The sequence below is a fragment of the Corapipo altera genome, unplaced genomic scaffold (assembly GCF_003945725.1).
Source record: "Corapipo altera isolate COAL_440 unplaced genomic scaffold, ASM394572v1 51, whole genome shotgun sequence".
Lineage (NCBI taxonomy): Eukaryota > Metazoa > Chordata > Aves > Passeriformes > Pipridae > Corapipo > Corapipo altera.
This window is the reverse complement of record NW_020884892.1, coordinates 1,946,597-1,972,360: the sequence shown is the minus strand read 5'-3', so window position 1 is coordinate 1,972,360 and position 25,764 is coordinate 1,946,597. Positions and strand designations below refer to the sequence as shown.

General features: G+C 39.8%; 1 protein-coding gene across 3 annotated transcripts in view; it reads right to left on the bottom strand.

The window, feature by feature from the left end:
• FAM135B (family with sequence similarity 135 member B) overlaps nucleotides 1-25,764 on the bottom strand; it is a 199,576-nt gene that overhangs the window by 3,748 nt on the left and 170,064 nt on the right. For 2 of the 3 annotated variants that reach the window (XM_027645656.1, XM_027645658.1), the window contains 10 exons: nucleotides 23,240-23,289; nucleotides 19,249-19,404; nucleotides 17,080-17,153; nucleotides 13,191-13,345; nucleotides 9,362-11,411; nucleotides 7,417-7,583; nucleotides 6,144-6,235; nucleotides 3,881-3,978; nucleotides 3,428-3,579; nucleotides 2,514-2,624 (listed from right to left, as the gene is read on the bottom strand). In XM_027645656.1, the coding sequence (XP_027501457.1) occupies nucleotides 2,514-2,624; nucleotides 3,428-3,579; nucleotides 3,881-3,978; nucleotides 6,144-6,235; nucleotides 7,417-7,583; nucleotides 9,362-11,411; nucleotides 13,191-13,345; nucleotides 17,080-17,153; nucleotides 19,249-19,404; nucleotides 23,240-23,289 (3,105 nt within the window). The remainder of the gene's footprint in view (nucleotides 1-2,513; nucleotides 2,625-3,427; nucleotides 3,580-3,880; nucleotides 3,979-6,143; nucleotides 6,236-7,416; nucleotides 7,584-9,361; nucleotides 11,412-13,190; nucleotides 13,346-17,079; nucleotides 17,154-19,248; nucleotides 19,405-23,239; nucleotides 23,290-25,764) is intronic. The other variant, XM_027645657.1, reaches the window with a different exon arrangement.

Sequence of the window (25,764 nt, the reverse complement as noted above, 5' to 3'; positions counted from 1 at the left end):
CAGTGTAAAATACATGATAATTATTAAAACACCCAACACAAGCTTAGAAAGATTCCTAACAGCTTAAACACATTTCTGCTGCTTCTTAGATGTATTCATTACTTATCAACAACCAAAAAGGTTAACTGTATGCTAACAAAAAAAAACTGTGAAAAAAAAAAAACTGATTAAAACCTTAATTTTGCAAATATTTATACCTCTAATCAGGAATAAATTTAAAAATAACACAGTGAATTAGCACAGTTCTCAAACATAATAGAGAGAGGGAGGAGAAAAGGAGGCAGCTTCACTGCTGTGATGTCATACTGCTACACCACTGATGAGGGAGCCTTGGGATCCATCCAATTCCTGCATTCAGCAGTCCCTTAATAAATGTACACTGCTGGTACATTGACTGGAAACTAGAATCCTCCCTCTTCCCTAGAGGTAATAGGGCCATTGATGAGTTGTGGAAACAGGCTCCTGCTGTTTGCCCTGTCTGTGGTGTCTTGAGCCCTCCATCCCCATTTAACAGAAAAGTAAGAAAACGGATACCAATGATCTGGGTTATTAGTCCAGAGAGTACCCTGAACACAGAAGAACTATGGGTTTGTCCTTCATCCTTCCCTCCCATCTTGTGTGAAAGAGGTAAGCAAGACTGAACTTTCCATCGTGGACATTCAATTCCAATAAAAAAGTGTCCTTTTCAGCTCTGGAGATGCCTCTTTTTATTGGCAGCATCCAGAACCAAGGCCTGGCTGGATGGGGCTGATCTAGTGGAAGGTGTCCCTGCTTATGGCAGGGGGGTTGGAATGAGATGACCTTTAAGATCCATTCGAACCCAAACCATCCTATATTTCTATGATTCTGTGACTGTGATTTCTAGATTTTCACAGAAAAGCTAACCATCACCACCACAAAGAAAAGTCCTGCTGCCTGCCTTTCCAAAACCTGGCTGAAGTGGTTTTTCTTCTTGTGTAATCAAACCGAGTTTACAACTTCATTCTGAAGTAAAAAGTAGGAGAAGCAACAGTACATGTTACCATATCTAAAAACCTATGTGAAGAGGTTGAATAAGGAAGAATATTTTGTTGGCTTTTGTTTGATTTTTTATTTTTTTTTAAGACAAGCATGAGGAACATTTTTTAAAGAGATTGAAAAGTAGCAGGGACTTCAACTTTAACAAGAAGGTCAGAAATCGCTGGAGGTTTTAAGTGTCATCTGGGAATGCAGGTACAACACTGCTTCTGGCATTTCTTCCTCTGTAGGTTGTCCCAACCACATCTGGGAGCAGGGTGCTCAGGTAGGGGCATCTCTATATTGACTCAGTATACCAGTTCATATGTTCACATATGGAACTATCTGCTTCTTCAGACATTTTGCATAAGCACGTACCTGGATGATTCTGACTTTACAGGCAACTCTCTCCACATTTAAATTTCTGCTTTCTGCATTTTCAGGTACAATGCCTTAATTTATAGTGTGTTACATCTCCAGTCTACCAAACTAACAAAAACCAAATCACTTTGACTCACAACACATGATTAGAAATTCTTTTTCTTGGGAGGTTACAATATAAGCTTCCTGTGTAGACCCAATTTATTTTAACTCAACAGTAGTGAAGCAGACATCAACTGTACTCCATGGAAATGAGAGCCAGGGAATCAAAGGGAAAATTCAAATAACGCCAATATATATCATCTTCCTGTCACTGATTATGCTATGTAGTTTGTTCATAAAATTAAGAAACAAGTCTATGTTGGTCATACTAAGAATTAAGATGTTATACTCATATTAGCATAGTCTTTGTTTCCTACTAGCAGTGTAACAAAGTAAGAGAAACAAATTAAACATCAAGTAGAGACCTTGTGACTACATACTTGGCACCAGTTTGCTCAAACGCAATATGAAAAATAACTCTTAAAAGAAAACATTTACATGAGTAGAAGGATCATGCTTGCTTTCTTTTCTTAAGAAAAGCCTGATTTATTTCATTTATTCATGACAGACCAAAGAAGGGGTAAAAAGATTCTTTATTCAGACACCATTTTTCCAGTGTGAGGCCATACATCTCTCTTTAGTACAGAAGTGTCAAAATAGACATGAATAAAATTTGCTCTTCATCTCACAAAGTCATATTTCCCAGAGACAGGAGATGTTAAACTTACAAAAAATAATAAGAAAGGAAAAATGGTTTTCATCTAGTAGCATAAATTAAGCAGTGGTGGCCTGTCAAGAATGATGTTTCTTGCTTGTAGAATATAACTTAGCTGCATGTTTACTGCAGCACAAAGATCTTGTTTGATGTTAACAGTTTGGAAAATATATTCTCTGATAACCAGTGCAGAAAAAAATGCACAAATAAAATAGATATTAGATTTTAGAAAGAGCCACCCTTCCTGAAAACAAGAGTGTTCAAAGAAAGATCACTAACAAAATGGAGATTTCCTTTACTCCCTGGAGAAAATGCCAGTCTAGCACAACCCATTGGAATAGCCCTTCGTATTTCCAGAGGCACACCAAGCACTACTCACCCGTTTTTTGGCTGAGCTGATAGAGGAAACACTTGCGTAGATCCGCGTTGTCCCTGAAGGTCAGTTGCAAAAGAGACCCTGACTTTTTCAACTTCTGCATGAGCCACAGACCTGGAATGAAAATTGGTGTATATTTTTATCCTGTCTGTTACTTATGAAGCAAGGCAATCAAAGACACGTGCCTACAGTAAGGATAGCACTGTAATTCAGAAGTCTTTTTTACTCTTGCATTCCTAATCAACAGGGAAAAAAAGCCTAAGGATCTCACAAGATAGACTTAACAGTTTTAAACTAAAAGAGGATAGATTTAGACTAGATATAAGGAACCAATTCTTTACCACGAGGGGTGTAGACACTGGAGCAGGTTGTCCAGAGAGGTGGGAGATGTCCTCTCTGGAAACAATCCAGGTCAGGTTGGATGGGGAAACTGATCTTGTTGAAGATGTCGCTGCTCACTGTTACAGAGTTGGAATTAGATAATCTTTAAGGTCCCTTCCAACCCAAATTATTCTACGATTCTATGATTATCCATGTCATGGTAGCAGAAACAACTCAGGGAGACTGAACTTTCCATCACGGACATTAGATTCTGATGAAAAAGTGTCTTTTTCAGCCCTGGAGATGTCTCTCTTTATTGGCAACATCCAGAGAAGTGAAAGACTAAGTGGAAGCAGGGTCACATCTCACTGCTACACACCCTTGGGTTTTCCAGGGAGCACTGCAATGGACCTTGTAGTAGATATTGAAAGCCACCCCCATTGCAGTTTTTTCTTTGTGGACTTGAAGTCTTCAGAAAATATTTTCCACAACTGCAATGCACTTCATGCTACGATTTATTGCTGACTCCCTGTGCTGCCCTCTCACGCATTCTGCCATGGACCACAGGCAGTCACAGCTATCCCACCAGCTCTTACCTGTACTAACCAAAGTGCTGTTGTTGTAAAGGGTTCCCAGGTGAGGACCAGAGAGGGACAGGAAGGTGTGTAACTTGTTGAGGTAATAGCGAAACCTGGGCCGAGTCAGTACAGATCGAATGATGACATTACCAAGGGAATGTCCAATAAAACTGTTGGGAAAAAAAGAATTACACTAACACAAAACCCATCTGTATTTTCTTTAAATTAAACACACCGATGGCACAAATTACTCTTGTGGGGGACTCTTTTACTTAGTTATCAGTTAGTCCTTTAGCTATCGTTTCATGTTTTTTTCAGTCTACAAGATACTCTTTCATCTATAACAATGTAAAAATTAGTCTCACTGATTCAATGGCTTGTAGTACAGAGCACTTTCGGAAAAGCTAATTTCACTGAGTGTTGCTCATGTAATTCAAAAAGTTACAGACTATTAACTACCATAGGGCTTACCTTATTCGGGATATAGAGAGGTTGTACAACTGGATATGCTGAATAATTTCATCCAATAATCGGTCAGTCATTGTATCAAAATCAGCAAAAGTATCAGTCTGGTGAGAAATAAAATGAGTTAGTGAATTAAAATATACGCACTAATTGCAGGCAGATGTTGTTTTTCAAAGTAAAATGCAAGTAGAAATGTAATAACCTGTAATAATGTGTAAATTTTCTTTATACATGCTCAAGGAGGAAAAAGGGTGATTTTTCTCAGTCTCCAGGTCCTCTAAAAATTGAAGTTCTCTTTTCAAAGAGATTTTTGAGTGACTCCACAATCCTAAGTATGATGGTAAAGCAGCCTGACTTGACATCGGTGATGACTGCTAATGCTCAGCTGTTCTAGATATCAGACTCTGCACATGGAAGAACAGCTTTTGCCATTTGGGATTCAATAGATTACAGCGATAAAACAGTTTACAGCATTATACGCTGACATGAGAGTTATGCTGATGATCAGGATGCCATCACAAAATTATTTGGTCATCTTAATCAAATGCTGTGTGTTTGTTATTCAACAGCCATCAGAAAGAGAATGAGTTTAGAGAAGCAAACAATTTGTTGCTTGCAACAGTACTGCCAGTTGTGAGACAATAAAACAAATAATATATTGTCCAGTCTATACAATTACAGGCAGATCTTACTCAGAACTGTGCCATTTGGCAATTCAACAGGGCTCTAAATCAAATTCATAACTAATGAGATGCCACAAAAACAATCATCAAGTGTTGGAGCGGCTTCTCAGTAAAATATATCAGTAATTAATGCTTTTGAAACATATCATTAATTAATGCTTTTGTGACACAACTCATCTTGCTAATTGCAGCCCTTGCAAAGGAAAACTTGAGCATATTCACTTTGCAAGAGACTTAAAATAAATGTTCTCATAAACTACAAACAGTCCACTAACCTTCTGCCTGTTTGTTTTGTTTGCATTGATAATTAATTATTTCCTTCTAGGCTCATTATCCCAAACCGTTCAGGTTGTTTAAAACTGGAAGAATATCAGCCTGAACGTTAATCATAAACAAAGCGCATCAAGCTTCATATTTCACCTGGTCATACCTCCATCCTTTACTATCATTTCAGCCTGACTGAGCTTTTCAAATGCATCACAAATGAATGCCTAAAAGAAGTGATTTGCATTTTCCTCTGTAAGGTAAAACAGCTAAATGACTGATTTCTTGGGTCATTTTCAGTGTGGTTCTCAAAGAAAGGAAAAAACAGTGATGGAATGCTTTGCAGCATCAAAATAATCATCAAACCACCCACGTTCTATTTCCAGTGCCATGAGAATTTCCCCACCTTCACAGACTATAAGACCTTTAAAATAGTTCCCATCATGGGCTCTGGATAATGTTAAATATAGATGCTGCATGATTTTTCATTCTCTGAAAACATTCTCTTCTCTGAGGAAAGGCTTTGATGGAAGTATGAAGTGGTCTCACTTATTTCACCTTGCTTACATTCACTGTACAGGTCTGCTGCTGACAGGGATGTGAGCTGGAAGGTGGTAAGTTCACAGACTGACACCAACCAGCCACTTCAAAAAATAAAAGCTGTTGAACAAAGAAGGTTGGAAAGTTTTGACTCACGTTTCTCAGTGGTTTATAAATCAGAATAATGTTTTTGACTGGGCACTGGAAATCCTTATCTTGAGCATAAAGTTAGGCCTTTGTGCCATAAATATGTGTTCGTTGCAGAGCAAAGCACAGGATTCATTTCTGTTTCTCTGCCTAGACCAGCAATCAATTTTTCTGGAAGACATTTCTTTATCATTCAAGGAAATAAATCTCACAAACCTTGCATCAGGAGAAACAATGGCTGATGCAGCACAGGGAGCTGACAACACCTGCTGGATATTCCATATCCTCCTGAGAATTTACCATAACTAAACTTGCTGCTTTTCATCTGTGCAGTGTTGAAGAGGTACCAGGCTACCAAGTTTGCAAACTGACAGGATAAATCCATTTTCTTCCTCTAAGGTCTAGCCCTATTACTGCTAATGTCATTGCATTTGACTTTAATGCCAGAAATATTTTCCAATAGGTTTTAACACCCTACCAAATTAGAGAGTAAGAGGACCAGGCCTTTGCACTAAATGCTACATAAAATTCCCTGAATTCACAAGTGCTTTTGCTTCATTCAGCTGCTGAAAAGATTTTTGTTTAAGGCCCTGTGTCAGTAATCTAAAGGAAGCCAGAAATTGGTTCTGTACTACCTGATTTCTTTCAGACATTAGGAAGTCCAGTTTTCCACCAGGAAGTCCCAGTTCTATAAAAGTCTTTACTAGGCGCAGATCTGCACTGTTACCTGGGAATAAAAGGTACTTTACAAGATGCAATTCAACAGAAAACTAACGAGTATAGAGTCAATTTGACACAACAACCTTGACACCAGGGAGTTCTTGCTAAGTGCTGATAAGAAGGTTACCACACCATGCATTGAAAGAGTGGGAGAGTAAGAACACCCACATCCTGCCCCAGGTGGGCTGGACCTCGCTTGCTGCTGTGGGGAAAAAGGGGCAAAGATCAGGTACAGAATAACTCTGCCCTCTATTTGCTGAACAGCAGAGGCAGGACACAAAGACAACAAGCTGAGGTCTGTCCTTCCATCTTCACAGATGGTGAGGACCCCAGGGACACCTCGGCACATGTGCTGGGTTATAGGGCTGTACCTTCAGATGAAGAGCAGCCCACCTCTGTGTATTCACTATTAGAGATGGTGCTGAAATATTGTTAGGCTCCTAATATTTGGACAGATGCCTCATTCCATACTAGGAAATTAGAAAGTCTTCCAAAATATTTTGTTGGAAAAGTAGGTATGGCCACCTCACGAGGAGGACATTCCTGCCACTGAGATATTCAATGGCAAACAGCCAGTAAGTGTTTGTTTTCCATTTTTTTGAGATTTCAGTCTCTACCCCTCCTTCTCTGTAGTTTCAAGGTTAAAATCTAGGCTTTTCCCATTAATACCAAGAATTTGACAAGAGAAAGTTCACATTTAACATAACTGTTTTCTGCTCAGACAGCACACATGTAAAAACTTCCAAGATCTGCTTCCTCTGCAGTGAATAATGATTTTTATTCTCCCATTTTCTAATACCAGCCACTCATTTCCCTATAACACTGTTTTGGGGAGTTAAATATTTTTTTCCTCCTGCTGACATACTACAAAACAACAAAGTATCTGTAGAAAGACAAGAGAAGTTACTATAATGAACTTCTACTGTACACAAGAGGACTGATATGCTTTGGTGTAAAATTCTGTTTAAACATAAGCAAACAAAGGTTGCAGTACCTCATTTCTTAGCCCAAATATTTCATCTTCTTTTGGGTCCTTTATTACAATGGACCAAATAGCATAATAAGGAATAAATACTCAGCTAAGAGAAATACTTAGACTCTCCGTTCTTTCATACTTGCTGAACATCTGTCCTTTTTTTTTAATTTACACCAAAATGACTTACAAAGAGTAATTCCTCCTGGCCTTACCATCCAACCCATGGACACACACAACCAGGTGAATTCCATCTTCTAAATTTTCTTCCTCTTCCTCTGGTGGAAAATACGGGATATCAGAAGCTAGTACAGATAAGTCACTGTACAGAAATCCTTCAATCTTCATTTCTTTTTTAAATTTTTCTTTGGCCTGATAAAAACTGGAGAATACATTAATTAATCACAATAGAACTGGGTGTTCAACAACAAACCTTCAAACTAGAAATGAGAAGGCTTGTATTTGCAAGAAGTTATGTTTGCAGCTTTCAAGCAGAGACCTGAATACTCTTCTTTGTCTGTTAGGACTGAGAGAGATCAGGATGCAGGGAAGAAAGTCTGTTTCTGAGTAACTTGGTTAAATACAGGGAATAGCTAAAGTGCATTAGCACCTCACACATGCCAGAGGAATGAAAGAGTAGGGTAAAAATAATTTTCTGGTAGCTTGTAACAATTAGACTAAGAGAATTAGCAATTTTGCATCTTAACAATATCACTGGCCTTATAGGTAATGGAATACAAAATGTGTCATTTTGCTACCATCAGATGCATTTATAGTCAGGTAGAAGGTGTTCTCCTCCTTCCTCAGACTAGAGTTAAAAGATGCAACTCATGTGGTAGATATTGTTGGTTTGGTTTGGTTTGGTTTTGGGTTCTTTTAAAAACATTTGGTAGCATTTAGAGGAAGAGTAACTCAGTGCTCAAAGAATTAAACTAATCCGTTTCCTAATAAAGGTCTAAAATGTGACACCTGAATTCACCCTGAAGCATTCCGCTGGCTGAAGATGACAAACTCTTCGGTGGGCTTTTGACTTAGCAAAACTTATCCAGAGCTTTTAGGAATTAATAGACACAACGTAAGTGTAGAATTAGGGAGAAAACTGGGATGAAACAAATTAGGAGACATAAAACTTCAAAGCTTGGGGACAGCTTAAGACCACTTGATATAATTATAGAATCATTAAGGTTAGAAAAGACCTCTAAGATCAATGAGTCCAATAGTGAGCATTTACTTACATCAAGCCAACTAAATTTTAAGGGATATTAGAATGAAAAAACTAGCTTTTGGGTGAGGCCTTGGATTCACGTGCATGAACACATGCTTAAATGTTCTGTTTCACAAATAAACAAATTTTGTGCTTAAATTAAGCAGGAGTTACAGCATCATGTATAAAACAAACCTCAAAATGCTTTCAAAAGAATAAAAAAACCCCTCTTGCCTCTCAAAGGAATGCACATGCAGACAGCCAACATTTTGGAGGACAGAATGGGTTGACAAATTCCAATGTTACTGTTGGCACTCAACACAGTAGAGACAGCAAAATATAATGGAAGTGTACATGTGGTAGCATGCCAATCTGTTCAGTGGGCCCTGGGACATCAAAGTCATGGTGTGGCACTTCTGCATTGGGCAATGAAGCCAGAAACAATAATAATTCCTCTTCTCCAGATATCCATGGTTCCCATTGTCCTCTTTTTCCAGTTTGAGAAGCTGAAACTGAGACCTACCAACCAATCTGTGCTCCCATTTCAGAGTTCAGCTAATGAGTGCAATTACTGAAGCAGAAGAGAAAAATAATCTATAGCAGATCTATAGTGTACTGACTGTCTGGGGTTGATATCAGGTATAGATAGCCTTGATTTCATGAAGGATGGTCAGATTTTAAAGATTATTTAGACACCAAAATCCCACTGCTTTTCATGAGAGTTAAGGACCTGTTGTCTATGACAATCTTGGTCTCTCTGTGTTTTCATCCTTCCTGTCTATTTAGATAATTCATTCTATACAAACTATTTGTCTATTTGGATTATTTATACTGAAATTCCTCAGGCAACTGTCTCAAGTGCAAGATTGCTGTGTGCCTAGTGTACTAGGGTCCTGAACTTTGCCAGGGTCTCTTGGCATTACAGTTACATTAGTGAAGTAATAAGATATTCTTACTTCAGCATCCTTTCGTTCGTCTCTTCATCCACCTCATCAGAATTAGAAGAGACAACTCCGAAGGAGCCCAGAGGCTGGCGCGTGATAGGGATCACAGCCTGCTTTGCAGAGAAGCCAACCATGGCGGGGGTCTCTTTGAGTACGGAAGAGAAGGGAAGACACGTGGCTGTGCAAGAGACTGACAGGTTAACCACATCAGCAGCCTTTCTGCTTTCCAGGGCTACTCCCTCCGTCACTGCCAAAGGAAACCCGGTGCCGTTCGCTACAAGTTTATGCTCTTGGCTGTTGGGTTCCTGAGGATGTTCAGCCTGGTAGGACCCTGCTGCAGGGTCTGCTGGGGCAGGTGAGTCATTGAGCTCTATTTCTTGTAACACCTGCACTTCTGCACACACTGTTGGGCTCTCATCAGCAAGAGAGCTGCCATACTCTCCTTGCAGTGAGCCGAATTCAGTGGAGGTCTCTGACGGAGCTGTAATGGGATAGCACAAATCTGGTACCACCTTTACACTTTGAGAGAAACTCTCCTCTCCTGAAATTCTGCTATTGCAGAAGCCCTGTTGTATTTTTAAACTGTCCAACTTAAGTTTATCCTTTGGATCCTCAATGAATGTATCAAAATTATCTATATTTTGGTCCAAGTAATTACAAGCCCTTGGTGTTTTTAAGCTGCACTCACCATTGCTCTCCAGTGACTGGCTCTCAGAGACATTATCCTGGAGCTGCTTTGGACAAAGGGGTGGTCTTGCATTTTCCAAACTACAGCAAGTCTCTGGAAAACCTTTCTCCTCCTCTCCTTGTAACGCAGTGTTACTGCTACTGTGTTTGAGGGGGAGTTTGGGATGTTGTCTTGGCTCTATTTGTCCACTTTCAGTGGTGATTTGACACTCAGAAGAGTCAATGATTAATTTCCCATCTTCACCCTCTGTTTCCATGCAGATTTTTGGGTTTTGGTCTCCCGAGGTTGCCTCACCATGTTTGGATATATCCACCTCCTCTGTGGGTTCTTCTGGGCTACTGATCTGAGGAGCTGAGACAGATTTTGTCAGTTTGGTGAGCTCCACTTCCCGCTCCTCTTCCTCAAAAGGCAAAGAGCTGATGGATGTGAGCGATGCTTGGATCCCACTGGGCAAGCTGGTGTTGCTTTCCGTGTGTCCGCCCTCCAGGGAGTTTCGGTGGATGGCGTGCCTCCGGACCAAGGGGTGCAGGATCTCTCGATCACTGGGCAGTTCCAGCGCCCGACTCCGAGCGTCAGACCACGCCACTGAGCTTGGTTCACTTTCAATGCCTGAATCAGATATTATAGAGGAAGATCTTTTAATGACCCCTGTCATGAGGGTAAACTCCTCACTCTCCTCACCTCGTTGCTCCTTTGTGAGCAATTTCGCTTCAAAGCAGTGTGAGGGTAAAGGTTTCAAAACAGGGAGATGAGCCTTGGTGTCAGGATCTTCTGGTTTTTCAAGACTGGTCAAATCATTCAGTGCAAGTTCAGATGAAGTGAAATTTTTCTCAGGATGACCAGATTCATCTATTTCATGTATTTCAGTCCTGTCTTCTGACCCATCAGTTCCACATGCTCCACACTCATACTGACCACTGACAATTAACACAGGCTCACTTTTGTGAGAGTCCTTATTGCTAGGTTTTGTGTCTCCATAAGTAACATCTGCCCCAAGTCTATTATCTTTTAATAAAACTTCCTTGGGTGTTTCAAAGTCTCCTGACATGTGTTCTGCATTGCCTGACTCTGAGTCAGAAACAGTTTCTCTTCTTGAAACAAAAATATTTTCAGATTTCCTTTGGCCTTCTTTGTTTGCTGTACATACCTGAGATGTGGAGTGCTGGTTTAAACCCTCAGCAGCACCTTCAGTACTGCTGTATAAGCATGAGGGATTCCTGTTTATCCTGTCATGTATTAGTGGAATACCTTTACCAAAGTCTCCTTTCATTACTGCAGTGGCATCATTTGATGCACAGTCTTCATTTTCATTTATTACATCCATTTGAGTATTTGCAGGAACCTCGAAATCTGAGAAAACTTCCAAATTCTGATCTGAAAGAAAAAAAAGAAAAAAAAAAGATAGCAGTAGTACCTGTAAGAACACAATAAATTACACCAAAGTCATATGGGACTTTTAAAAGGGATTTTAAGACCTAAAAAAATATACTATATATATTTATATTATGTAAATCATACATACATTACAGGTACCTTATAATGCTGTCATGGTTTGAGATTCTCAAAACCTAATTCCCTAGCTCCATCCCCCCTCCCACATCTCAGCCTAATGTGGGATGATTTTCTCTAGACAAAACACCAGACTCAAAATGGGGAAAAGGGAATATATTACAATGACTGTACAAATAAATATTATAATACATTATACACACGATCTTAACTATCTCTAATTTGACATTAGTATTTACAATGGATCAGATCTCTTCTCCCCTCCAAACAAAAGTCTAGGAGGGAAGAAGGACAGATCCCTTCCACATTTCGGGCAGCAGGTCTCCTCTTCTGTCTTCCATGCAGCACTTGCAACTGGATTGTTGTAGCTGGATCTCTTTTCAATACACACAAGGGGGTCTCCAAGCCCCTCGGCTCTCCTTCGACTCCAAGCAAAGGCCTCACCTGTGGACTGCCAGCAGGGACAAAACTCGCTTAACACTGTTTCTGAGTTTCTATGACCCCAGCCGGGGGCTGGGGGGGCCGTGGCCCCCCAGAGGGGCTCTTGCCCCTTCAGCTCATGGTTTCAGAACATGGTTACTTCTTCTTCAACCCAAAACTACAACTCTTCTCTTCTGTTTGGTTGTGATATGTTTATATTTTGCAGAAGCACTCATCGGACAAAACTTCAAAACTTCTAAGGCCACCACCCCCTGGGGTTTTACCATTTTCAACTGCAGGGGAAAAACTTGATTCAAACCACTACAAATGCACATGTCAGAGTGCATTTAACTAGAATTGTACTCACTGAACAGTTATTGTTAGGCCAAAGAAGACATTATCAATAAAATACACCTTCCTCAGTACAACTGTACGTAAACTCTTAATTTTTAAAGCACAGCTAAGTGAAATAAAGCTGATACTTCTTTGTATTCCTGTTGTCATTTGACACTGTTCATAGTATAGCTCTTACTTTTGAAGCAGTTTAATACTCATTTTAACAGTTTAAATACCTATAATGAGCATCGTCAAAATTTAGGCAGTAGAATAACTGTGGAAGAGTGGAAATTTTGTACCACAGGTTATGTTCATTAGACTATGGTCACCTATAATATTAAGTCACATTGCTTCCTTGCTAATCTTAATGGTTGAGTTAAAAGAAAAACTTACTAAATTCTGAGGTTTTACTAAAAAAATCACATAGCTAAATAGTTTCTTAATTAAAAATTTTGATTTGGATAATCAAGGGCAAAATATTTTTTGGAAGGCAATGCTGCCTTTCAGGAAAGTGTTGGGCTTCACAATGAAATTGTGGTTTTTTTGTTCTGAGATTTCTTACCACTAGATGTCACAGTGGGGATAACAGTCATAGTGTTTTTCCTTTAAATTTGTACTATAACAAAAATCCAAACAATGTAGTTTTCTTTCCACATTTTGTCTCCAGCTCTTTTAACAAAACAACTTTGAAGATGAAAAATATGAAGGAAATACTCTAGTTTTCTATTATGGAAAACAGAAGAATTCAGCTAAATTACTTAGGGAGTCACACTCTCTTCCAAGCTCACCAGCACAAGGGATGTGAGACGACTTCTCTTGGGCTGGAACAGCAAAACTCCCTCAGTTCAAGCTGTCCCAGGAAGCTGCACCTTGTGGTGTTTCACTCACCTTTGCAAGGCATATCCATGTACCTGTCTTCAAAGATAACTGGGAGAGTGTTCCAGTCCCCGTCGATGTCGAGGCATTCTGCCGGCAGCGGGGGCATGCTGGTGAAATACTCTGAGTTACGAATTTCTGTAGAAATCTGTGCGTGGCTTTGGATCCTGGCAGTAAAGTACAAAACAAATTGAGGGTTTGAGTAGTTACTGTGCTGTCTCTCCATCACTCCTGCAAGCCCCAATATGAAGGCAGAGGACAGAGTCAATGTCCTTAAAAGGAGAGGGAAGATGCGTGATAGGAGATACCCAGCATTCCTAGGACAATTCAATCTCTCAGTAAGAAATAGCTGCAACTTGCACGATCCCTTATTGAAGACCTCAGCATTTTTAAAACTATTCCAGCTGCCACTGCCACAGGCTCCTGTTAGCTGCCATAAACCATTGCTGTCCTCCCAGGGGTCACAGTTGCTGGCTGGGACTGGATCACTCAGCTGGTTTCCCAGTCAGGAAACAAGGTCTGTCACTCTGGCTAAAGTCAGGGTTTCAAAACCCAGATGCAGGAAGCAATAATCGGAAATTTGGTTGAGCAGTACAGGGAGGAACAAAGCCAAGGAGATGCATGGCAGGTCCTCTGTCTCACTTGTACCAGACCTCAGAGCACTGTGGTATCTCACACACATGCACATCTGGAAGAGCTAAGATGTCACTGTCTGTTGGTAGAGCTAGAGTTATAGAATCATAGAATGATTTGGGTTGGAAGGGACCTTAAAGATCAACCAGTTCCAACCCCCTTGACATGGACATGGACACCTTCCACTAGATCAGGTTACTCAGGCTGGCCTTAAACAAGTCCAGAGACAGGGCATCCTGAACTTCTCTGAACAACTTATTTCAGTGCCTCACCACCTTCACACTAAAGAATTTCCGCCTCCTACCTAATCTAAACCTACTCTCTTTCAGCTGGAAGCCTCTCCCCCTTGTCCTATTCCTACACACCCTTGTAAAAAGTCCCTCTTCAGCTTTCTTGTAGGTCCCTGTCTGTTTCTATCATTTGGGCCACACAAAATACTATCAGGCTCTCATCAGTTAAAACTGGAATGGGAATGTGTGTTTAGCTATAGTAAATACAATAATTTTTATTCCTGATGAGCTTTCTTATTTAAACATCTGTCTCAAAAAAAAATGGGAATGCATCAAATACAAAGAAGGCAACAAGCTTTTCATAGATGGTCAGCTGAAAGTAAGTCTGCCCAGATCCCATAGGACAACACAGTGGCAATACTTCAGATTAGCATTGGTAAAAGGCAGGTTAACTGTAAAAACACACTTTACACATAATGAACCAAAACTCAAACAGTGGGTGTGGAATTCATGCCAGAATGGAAGATTCCTATGTCTGGACCCAAATAATTCATTCAGAGCAGCATATCAGCTCCAACTTCAGATCATAATTATTGCTATCTATCATTTTTTCTTACTTCTAGACAGTTTATTTTTTCCTCGGAGATAAACAAGTCATTGGTCGCTAAAACATGACTTAGACAGGAGCCTCAAACAGCCAACTGATCAGTCTTGCTGGCAGTAACACCTGGGTGTTTGGAGTTAACTCTTAGCATCATAATAACTTTATCACTGACATGTTAATTAGTAGAATCATAGAATGGTTTGAGTTGGAAGGGACCTTAAAGATCATCTAGTTCCAACCCCCTGCCACTGGCAGGAACACCAGACCAGGTTGCTCAGAGCCCCATCCAGCCTTGAACGCTTCCAGGGATGAGACATCCACAGCTTCTGGCCTTGAACACTTCCAGGGATGAGGCATCCACAACTTCTCTAGTAACCTGTTCCAGTGCCTCAACACCCTCACAGGGAAGAATTTCTTCCTAATATCTAATTTGAAATTACTGTCCTTCATCTTAAAGCCATTACCCTGTCTGATTATTACATGCCCTTGTGAAAAAGATGAATAATTGTTATTAAAAGGAGTGAAGAAAAGCATTTTTGTCTGTAAATCGAGGGAGGATATACCACCTGACACAGGCCTCCACACTGGGCCATACCCAGCATATTGGAAATGATGTGTCCTCTTCAGTCTAACCAGTCAAATGCTATCAGACACATAGGTGCACGGCCTCACACAAACTCACAACAGTATAGGAGGCAAAAACCAGCTCTTGTGTAGTAAGAAGGAAGAAAGAACTGAGGGACTAAACTGTTACTGCTTGAGGTGGTTGTACAGGACCTGGCACACTGAGTATCGATCTCAGCTGGAGACTCTGTGAGTCCAATTAATACTCGCTACTACCACCCACAACATTAATAATACTCTGACAGTTAAGACTGTTTTTCCATCTCTATCATCTAGCAAATTCAGTCTATACAGGCCTTGTGGCAGAGTCATGTTTTCTTTTTGAATTTGCTACACAGATCAATTTTTAATTTTTTTAACTATTTTACTTTTTTTTACTCAGTCTCCTTGATAATCATTAAGAAAAACACTATGTTTATATGTAGGAAATAGGCTAGTTCTGTGGCTTTCTGGAGAAATAAAAGCACTTCATGCAATTAGGTTTCCTCCTGTGCAGGGTTATGTTTGTTTGAATGGGGCCATGAGTGTCTGTGCCTTCACCCCAGGATCTTGACATGAGGGTTTTCCTTGTACACAGCTCACTAAAATCCTGATGTGGGAGAACCAAGTGAAGCAGCTGGGCACCTGTAGCCCTGGTGCTGCTCTAACTTGGCAGAACAAGGTAGCCTGGTACCACTCACCCACCAATGAAGTCATGGCCCTTTCCATCGACACTGAATCAGTCTTAATGTCCCCAGTGACAGCTGTGAGAAAGCAATTTTCTTCTTTGCACTGGGTCAGAAGCAAATGGCTCACTTAAGCCTCATAATCATGACAGGATCTGATGTCATGGCCTTTAAACCCCTTCTGAAAGATGGGTTTGCACACTGGCAGTGCTATGATCCCCCCATGGTGACAGGCTGTTTCAGCAGACAAATAGTCTGGACATTCCTCATTACTCAGAAATTCAAATCTGAGCATCTTTCTTTGAACTTTGACTTCAAGGGTCAGGTCCTGAGTATTGCCCACGTGCTCCACTTGGGATCATTGGCTAAAACTAAAGGCAAAATTTGCCCAGGTGCAGGTTTAAAACTGGCTCCACATGCTGCCCTACTTGGTTGTAAGCAAGAAGGGAAATACGTACACTGCCAATGTTTTAGGGTATATTTTTATGAATGCAGCCCGGTTCAACATTTGTTTTCTTTGTCTGTTTTATATAGTTGGTTCTTGGTCAATTCATTAACAGCCCTGAACTCATATCACACCCATGTTTTCTCCTGTTAATATAGTGGTATTCCCCATTCCTGCCCTCCACTGCTGCATCTACTGAACATCCACCGCTTTGCATTGGCTGTTTAATGCTCCTGTCCACATTTAAATATCCTTTCTGCTATAGAAAATAGGGCTGGACTAAACACTAAAAGAAATCCATGACTGTCTACCCCAAAAATGTATATTAGGGATCATAGAGAGAAAATTTGTAAATTTTAAGATTTGTTTCTTCCCAGTAGTTCCCATTAAACTACCTGTGCTGGATCTGGTGCATTTGGTTCAGGAATTTATCATAGAAGAAAGGGAGATATATATATATATATGTGTGTGTGTGTGTGTGAAGCTTGAAGTTAATTCTTGCTGGGTCCCGATCAGAGTCACTTGCTTTTGAAACTCATTTCAATGGTTTTACAGTATGGAGCTAAAACAGAGCCAGTGACTTCTCTCAAGCCAAACTCCTCCATATCCAGCAGAAAAAGACCTCAATCTTGACTATGAAATGTTTTAAAGTAAATTTTCAATCATTCCAGTGACAGGGGAGGGTTAATGGGTTACTTACAGGCCTTCCTGGAATGTGAGCACAGCAGGTTTCTGGTGCTCAGTGTAGAAGAAGGCTTCTGAGAATCTCCTGACCTGAGAGGGAGAGACACACCAGTTAAACAAAAGATCTGCTGAAAGGTGCCGAGTACCACAAGTCTAATAACAGCAGTGACTGTCAGGATCAGATTCCTCAGTGTGGTAGCACCATTCTGTTGACAGAAAAAACCAAAGAGTTCAATTCTGTTTCACTTTCCCAATCTGGCACAGGACAGCTGGTGCTGTTGCATATTTTGCTGTGAGGTAAGAAGTGTCCTTTGACAATAAATCAAAATTTGGTTATCTACATCTTCTACTACTTTTCTAAAAGCTGTGAAATTTATCATTTCCCCTAATATTCTTAAAGTGGGGAAGATTTCTTCGTTTCCAAATTATACAGCATTAGTGGAGCAACTAACTAAATTAGAACAATTGATTGTCTCTTCTATGGAAATATTTACAGTGACTCACAGTGACTTTCAAACCACCAAGACAGAAAAGGAAGTCATACATATCAGTCCAGAGGAGAATAAGCCCTATCATTGCAGAAGTACACCTGCCTATGTCATGATACAAAATGAGAGCTCTTCAAACCCCTTCATGGGCATTAGATCTGTTCAGTGCTGGATAATCGATTACGAAAGAGCCATGGATCTGAAGTGGCTGGCAGAGCATAGAGTGTGAAATAAGCTGTAAAAAACTCAGTGCTGTCATCTGCCCTGGAATAAGCTTTGAGTTTAAATGAATCAAGCATAATATGCAATCAAATGTACTGAGCTGTTAAACTGCAGCCCATACATTCTTAATAGTAATTGTAAAAGTGACCTCTGTTACAGTGACAGAAAATGGCAGAGAAAAGCATATGTCACAGCATCTCAGCATCTCCCTAAACCCCAGCTGTGCTTTAACAAATGGCCTTTCTGAAAAAAAGGACTAGTATCCCTTAAAAAACCCTGTATCTTAATAGTAGGAATTTTCATCTGGGGCTCTCAAAGTGTTTTCCAGAGGTGGGAAAGTATAATTACACACAGTTTATATTGGAAGAAACAATTTATGTGGAGCATACAAGGGTATGTAATTTGACAAAAGGCCAAGCAGGCAGTAGGCATCAGTCGAGGTTGGAAGAAACCACAGGCTGGGATTCACCTTGCTGGAGCTGGGAGCATACAGAGTTGGGTCCTTTGGCTGAAAGACACCCAGGTCCTCTCAAAGTCAAGGGAGACCTAGTCAGACTAACCAGGGGAGTCTCAGCACAAGCCATTCATTCACCTCTTCCTGAATTTTATGCCACACTTTTGCAAGCTCAGCCATGCTCCTGGTGAGAGAAACTGGAGGTTTGTTCTGGTCACTCTGGAGAGTCAGCAGACCTCCAGTGACTTTGACAGGAGCAAAAACATAAGCGGAGATGTCAATACTTCATTATATGCTCCTAAAGCTAAGCAAGGTGAATCCCACCCTTTTCTCTAATGATTAGATCAGACTGAGTTCAGCTCAGGGGATGTGCTGAACTGATGTCTGGTCAATAACCAAGAACGTCCTAATGGAGGACAAAGCACTTGCTGAACTAATCAGACAAGCAGATCTGACAACATTAACTCAAATCACAAGTGCTTTTGTGCCTTCTTTATTACCAAGTACAAGAAGCAATTTCAACATCAGCAATATTAGTATTTTGTTGGGTGCATCTCACTGGAAGAAAGGCAAATAGCTATATATAAAAATATATATGTGACAAAGAGAAGAGAACAAATTTATATTCCTCGTGGCAGTTTTGTGAAAGTAGTTGAGATAAAATCATATTTTTGTTATTTGTCACTTTAATGTTTGTGGCTTCTAAAACAAATGTTTATGATTTATGGATGTCTGACAAATACAGGTGATATCTACCTCTTCCCACCCACCTCGTTTTCTATGTGTGATGCTGATGCTTGAAGTGCACTCATTTTAAATAGAATCCTAGGTCACACAAAGGCAACAGTATTCATTCCAGAAATTGAAATCTGTAGTTTCAAATTCTGGGCTTCACCTCCTGTCCTGCTTACCCCATTTCACATAAATACTCACAGAGGCAGAATTGTATTGGAAATATACATTTAGATAAAGCATTAATGCCTGTTAGGTGATGACCATTACTGAACTTGCTTAACATTACCCTTAGCATGTGATGTTCCTGAGTCAGATAAGCTGTGACTTCTGGATGGAGCGTTGCCACCTCTAGAAACTGAGTCCACAGGGCCAGGAGGTGAGAACAAAGCCAGGCAAGGTCCTTGCTTATCTGTTCTGCTATCTTTTCTGGATTGTTCAGCAGCTGGAGGAAAGAAAGGAAATTCTGACATCAAGACAGTGCTATGAAAAAGAATCAGTTCCTATGTTGGATTAAGTCCTTTTAAGAACAACAGCAATAACAGTAGTTCCTCTTGATTTAGAAGTAGTATTATTAAAGCTACCATTTTGAGTTATTTTACTCCAAATAAATCTGGTGACACTTTTTCTTTTACTCTTTAAAAGTCGTATATTTTAGTGCAAAGGTTCTTAGTTACCCAGTTGGAGAGCAAGAAGTGAGAACAGACTCAGTCTTTGCAGACACTTTACTCAGATGTAGTAACCAGGGAAAAAAAAAATCAAAGAATGTGGGTTCCAAATTATCCACCAGATGGTGCTGGATGCTCTGAAATACTAAACCATGGCCCGTTTCCGTTAGCAAAAGGAGCCCTCTCAGCCACATCACATTAGGATACCAGATGGGCAACTGGGGAGGAAATGAACAACAAACCCAAACCCAAACCACTGTGTCCTCAACACATGATGAAACAGGCATCCAGTCTGCTGTTGCTTCTCTCTCACACTAACACATGCTGGGACCCTGAGTGCCCTCCAGCTCTAGGCTGCAATTCTGTGCTAAAGCTTTGCAGTGAGAAAGCTCATGCTGGCAGCAAAGTCTCTACACATCAGGCTTTCTGTTTCACAATTTTATAGAATCACGGAGTCATAGAATGGGTTTGGTTAAAGATCATCTCCTTCCAACCCTCCTACTGAGTGCAGGGACACCTTCCACTAGACCAGGTTGCTCAGAACCTCAGCAAACCTGACCTTGAACATTTCCAGGGATGAGGCATCCAGAACTTCTCTGGGCAACTTGTGTTAGTGTCTCACCACTCTCACAGTAAAGAATTTCTACCTAATGTCTGATCTAAACCTGCCTTCTGTCAGTTTAATGTCATATCCCCTTGTCCTATCACTACATACCACTGTAAAAAGTTCCTCTCCAGCTCTTTTGCAACCCTTTTAGTTACTGGAAGGTGCTAAAAGGTCTCCCAGGAGTTTGCTCTTCTCTGGGCTCAAAAACCCCAACCCTCTCAACTTGTGTTTATAATTGTCAATGTAAGGAGAGACAGAAATTGCATTTTATCTCCATGTTTTGGCACAGAGCGAGCAGATCTGAGCCTTCATCTATTCCCAGGGTCCCTACATGTTTCCATGAAACCATTAATAAAACCAGAAATACTCCAGAAATAATACCAAATATCACAATCAGCTCTTCACCATGTCTTTCCTTCAGTTAGAACTGCAATCCAGCTGAAAGCCTGCTTATTTTTCACATTTTATTATACCGATAGTTTTCAGATTTATGACACTGAAAACTAAGCCACGAAAAAACAAATTGTCTGTGTGTGAGAAAAGCAGAGAAAATTTGTGTGTTGATAACACAGATGTTGTCACTATGTTTATATTGTCTGGATGCTATTCTGTTTTAAAAACTAGTCCAAAATGGCACAAGCTCATTCCGGTAGCAGAAAAATCAGGGGGATACTGGGAAACAAAACATTCTGCCCAAACGTTTCCATTTGTAGAGTCAGGGAACTACTTTATTTATGGCACTCAATTTTATATGCTGTGATTCAGTGTTAATTTTTAATTTTTTAAGCCACTTTCTTACATCATAAACTGAAATCTCAGTCTTCAAGGAAGATACATTATTAATGCAAGTCATTTTAGGAATAGTTTTGTGATGGCTATTTTTCAAGTTTATTGGTTCTTAAACTTTCAAATGTATCAGAGACGAAGGAAGGAAGGAAGGAAGAAAGGAAGGCAGGAAGGAAGGAAGGAAGGAAGGAAGGAAAAGACAATGCCTGTTTCTACTGCACTGCTACACAGAGGTCAAATCCCAGGGACTCAGTTTCTCAGACTGAAATCCAGCAATTAAAAAGATCACCAGCTGTGACTTACTCCATCCACACACCTGCTGCCAGTCTGTACCCTGTGCTGCACCTTTCAAAACCTACACTGGTGGGCACTCTGGTTTTAACAATGCTGTCACACAAAACAAATTAACAGGGCTTTTTGAGGAATTATTTTTCCTTGTTTGTTTATAAATCAATCACACAATTGAAAAACTATTTCCCTTCCACTTTCTCCTGCATTGAGTATCTGCTGTGCTCTTGAGTTGAATACAAAGTCATGGCAGGTTAAACTCACTTTTTTTTCTTCTTCCTTTTTTTTTTTTAATTTTTTTTTATTTAATTTTAAAAATGGACCTGGCTCTGGTAATACAGTGGTAATGGGAGACTAACCCCACAGGCTTCTCTCTGTATGGGTTCTAATAGCTTTTTCTTCCTTTATAAATGACTGTTTTTCTTATGTTTTGCTGAAAAAAAAAATGGTTTTAGTTCACATATCCCTAGAGGCAAAATACTGGGAGAGCTTTGCAATACTAATCTGTACAGCACAGAGCTACATGCACTGACACTGCAGTGATGGTCAGGGCTGCACCTATGTCCTACCAATATTGTGCAAGGTCTCAACCTCTGTATCAAGTCCCTGCATACTCACTGTCTTTATAATCAAATAGATACATAGAAAGCTGTCATCCTATGATTCTAAGGCAAAACATTTTCCAGCATACAGGAAAACCTATAGAACCGGCTGTTCTGGTTGTTTTGTTCCCCTATCTGTTGCCACACTGTCCTCATCAGATTTCAAGCACCAGTCAAAGCAGACTGGTTTTATTAATATTGCCATGCAAAACAAGTCAATAAGATTTCAGGAAGAAGAATTGCACAAGAAGTAGAAAATACAGAGAAATTAATGATGCCATTTTCTGATGTATGCCAAGCCAAATTGGACTTTCACAGACTCATAGAAAATCAGTCCAGAGGAGACTCTAGATTGTGTTGTCTGTCCTATACTCTTACAGCTTCTAAATCTAGTAAAATTGAGCCCAATAACTTATGTTTTTCTAAATCAATTTTATATGAAATGAGATTTCTTGAAAAGTATCCAAGTTAGGACTTAAAACTAATAAATTTTTAATTTCAAACAGTTTTTAAGTCATGGGTGACAAACATTACCCCACATTTTGTAACAGGAGTGTAAATGGACTTCCTGTTAGGTTTTCACTCATCTTCCTCCTTCGTTATCAAATTCAGTTCCCTGGGAAAGTGGTGGAGTTATCAAAACTGGAATTGTTCAAAAAATTAGTAGATGTGGCACTGTGATATGGTTTACTGGGAATGGTGATATTTGGTCAGAGGTTGAACTTGATGATCTTGGAGGTCTTTCCTAACCTTAATGATTCTATGGTTCTATGATAAATAAAATCTATTAAATGTCTGATTCTAAAACACTTTTGCCAGTGATCAGCTGGTGCTTGCATTCCTCCCTGTCACCCTTGATGACTTGTCTATGTCTCACTTGAAATAAACTTGGCAGAAAGCAAGTTCAAGAGAGTAGTTCAGTCACTTCTGTGCCAAAATAACTTTTTTCCTCCCATGAGCCTTCTTACACTTTTAGGTATTTTTATTTGAAAAGATATGGTTGTACAACCTGCCAAAGCATCTTTTCTCCTGTCAGCAGAAAAGCTGAAATTGCAACCTACCCCAAATAATTTTTTTCTTCATACTGATACTCAAGGCTAGGCTCACTGAAGGATGTTAGAGTAATCCAGCTGGTGACTTGTTAAAAGTGACAGGAACACCTTGTACATGACTAATCAAAATGATGTGAAATAATTGGTGGAAGAGAAACAAACTTTCTAATGGAACCAAACTTCCTTTCTCCCAGCTCTGATATTTGAGTGGCCTGTCTCAGTGCAGTTGAAAAATGGACCTGAAAAACCTATGGGCAGATTCTGCTGAAGAAAATACCTGCAGCTCCATACAAAGCTGGGACAACGTCTCTTCCACAGATAGCTCCTCTGGGGAAAAAACACAAAGAAAGAGATCAGGTTTGAGAACAGCAGACGTGAAATGTTAATGCTCTGGTGTTTATTCATGTGAGAAATCGGTCAATTGTCACTTGCCTGACAGGAGAGTTCCTTTTTGGATGTGGGCACTCCACAACCCACCTTGTACTGATGCAGGTGCAACTTCTGCTCGTGAAACCTAGACCACTAGACCAGTAGAAGTTGTTGTTGTGAACACAAAGACAACAGAATTTGGCTTTTTTGGCTTTTCGTTGCCTACTCTCTCTTTTGCTAGGAGTTTTCTTATTAACCTTTGGTATTTATGACCAACTGTAGAACTGAATACAAAGTCTGAGCAAATGACGTGCAAGAAGTGGTGGTTCCTGACATGTTACAGAGGACTGTGTAGCGATACCAGATGCCTGACTAGTAAAAGATTGTGCATCTCTGCACTGCCTTGGGAAGTTTGAAGCACTTCATTACTACAGCAAGGAGCAGTGTTTTGGTGCAGTCCTGAGAGAATCCAGCACAGGGACACTGCACTTTAAATTCACCGTGGACTATAAGCCAAAGGAGGACATCAATCAACTCTGTAACTTTGGCAGCTTGATTTTGCAATGCGGAACTTTCTAATAGTATCCGTGAAAAAACAAAGCAGGAACAAGGCAGAATAACTAACAAGCCAATACCCTGCCCAGTCCCCAAAAGACTCTTCTCAAATAGTACTAATAAATGGCAAAAGACAGGCCAAGATCAGAGCACCTTGAAAAGACCTAATCTTAGCTGGTAAAATTTGGGAAATAATTGTTACCATTTTTAATGTCTAAACTAAGATATTATTTTTTTAATATACTACTCAGGGAGCTAGGAAAAAAATAATTAAGGAAGTGTATAGAGATTTATAGTCTTGGATTTGTCTTAAACTTCTGTAGAAACCTGTGATGAGATTATTCTGACCAATACAGTAGTTACAGCTGAGTCATTTACATTTTTCCCCTAGTCAGTGGATAAATATAGCAATTACAAGGTGCATTTCATGCCATCTCAAAAGTAGAAAGCATTACCTATCTTAGATAACATATTTTTAAATGGGCCTGTTTCACCCCAATAGTTGTAAGGAGACAGATATAAAAATTTGATTTACATTCATCTCACTGCGTGAATCTTACACCCCATGATTTTATTGAGTTTTCCAACATGTGTCAGAAGATCAGCCTTAAAATCAAATCTTCAGTAGATTTCCAGACTGTGAATAAAATGATACAAATAGCACTCTGCTCAAGAGGCTAAAAAGGGTATTTGCATTTAGCAAATTTGCATGTGTTGCAAGAAGTACATTTGCAAATGCAGTGCCTGCCTCAGTACCAGTAGTCATTTGAAATCCAAGCAAATTTTATTTAGAAAACCTGTCTGTGCTCTGGGGCAGTTCTGGAGTTGTGGTCAACCAACGAAACATAACTCTTACATCTCCCAACCTATAACCCTGCCTGAGTGAGCCACAAATCTTTTATTATATGTGCCTGATAATCAAGATGCATGAAGCAGGAGTTTTGTTTCATGTTGTATTCTGTCTGAGAGCTCATAAATTCCAAATTAAAATGCTGCAATTTTTTTTTTCCTCTCGTAGCTGGATTGAGTAACACATTATGTGCTCTTACACCCTATGACTTCTAGGTTACCTTGAAGAGAAATATATGATGGGAAACAAGACATGGAGTGGAAAATAGGAGCTATCAAGTCCATAAGTGTGTGAAATGCATTGGTTTTGATGGTTCTTGTATACAAGCACTATACTGGAAAATGCATTTTACTCCCTTTTAAAACCTGTTGACCAATGCAATTGACCCTCCGAAGGTAATTATCTCTGCAATATAACAAACTGATAATTCAAAACCTGCACACAGAAACACAACAGCTCAAAAATGCAGATGTGAAATTATGGGTCACAGTTCTTGAATTCAAAGAAACAGGTGGGAGAGCAGGGATGAGTCAGGAATGTCTCTCATTTGCATAGGAGCTCATGCTGTCCTTACAAAGATGACTAAACACAAATTGCAGAGCTCCATCCAGCAAATCCAACCAGCACTTTCACATTGTACCTAACAGGCCTGACCAGACAAAAAAAGCTTCTGCCAAAACCAGAAAATCTATTAAACAATTGAATTAGGAAGAAAATCAGAATAATTTTGAAGAGCAAGATGCAATTGGTAAGGGAGAAATACATTGTGAATTATAAAGAAAAGAATATTATTCAAAACCACTCATATCACCTTTCAGATTTTTCTTTTCAATTTTTAAAAAATGTTTACTCAGGAAAAAATTATGTTAAAGTCTTCCCTAGATTTCATGGACATTCAGAACTGGAATTTCCACTTTTCAAAATGCAACTGAGGTGAAAAATCACTGAAAGGCAAGTATTTTGAGAAATTTATCAAAATATTTTCTCCCTCTACACATTGGGCCACATTCTATAAAAGGATCCATCTA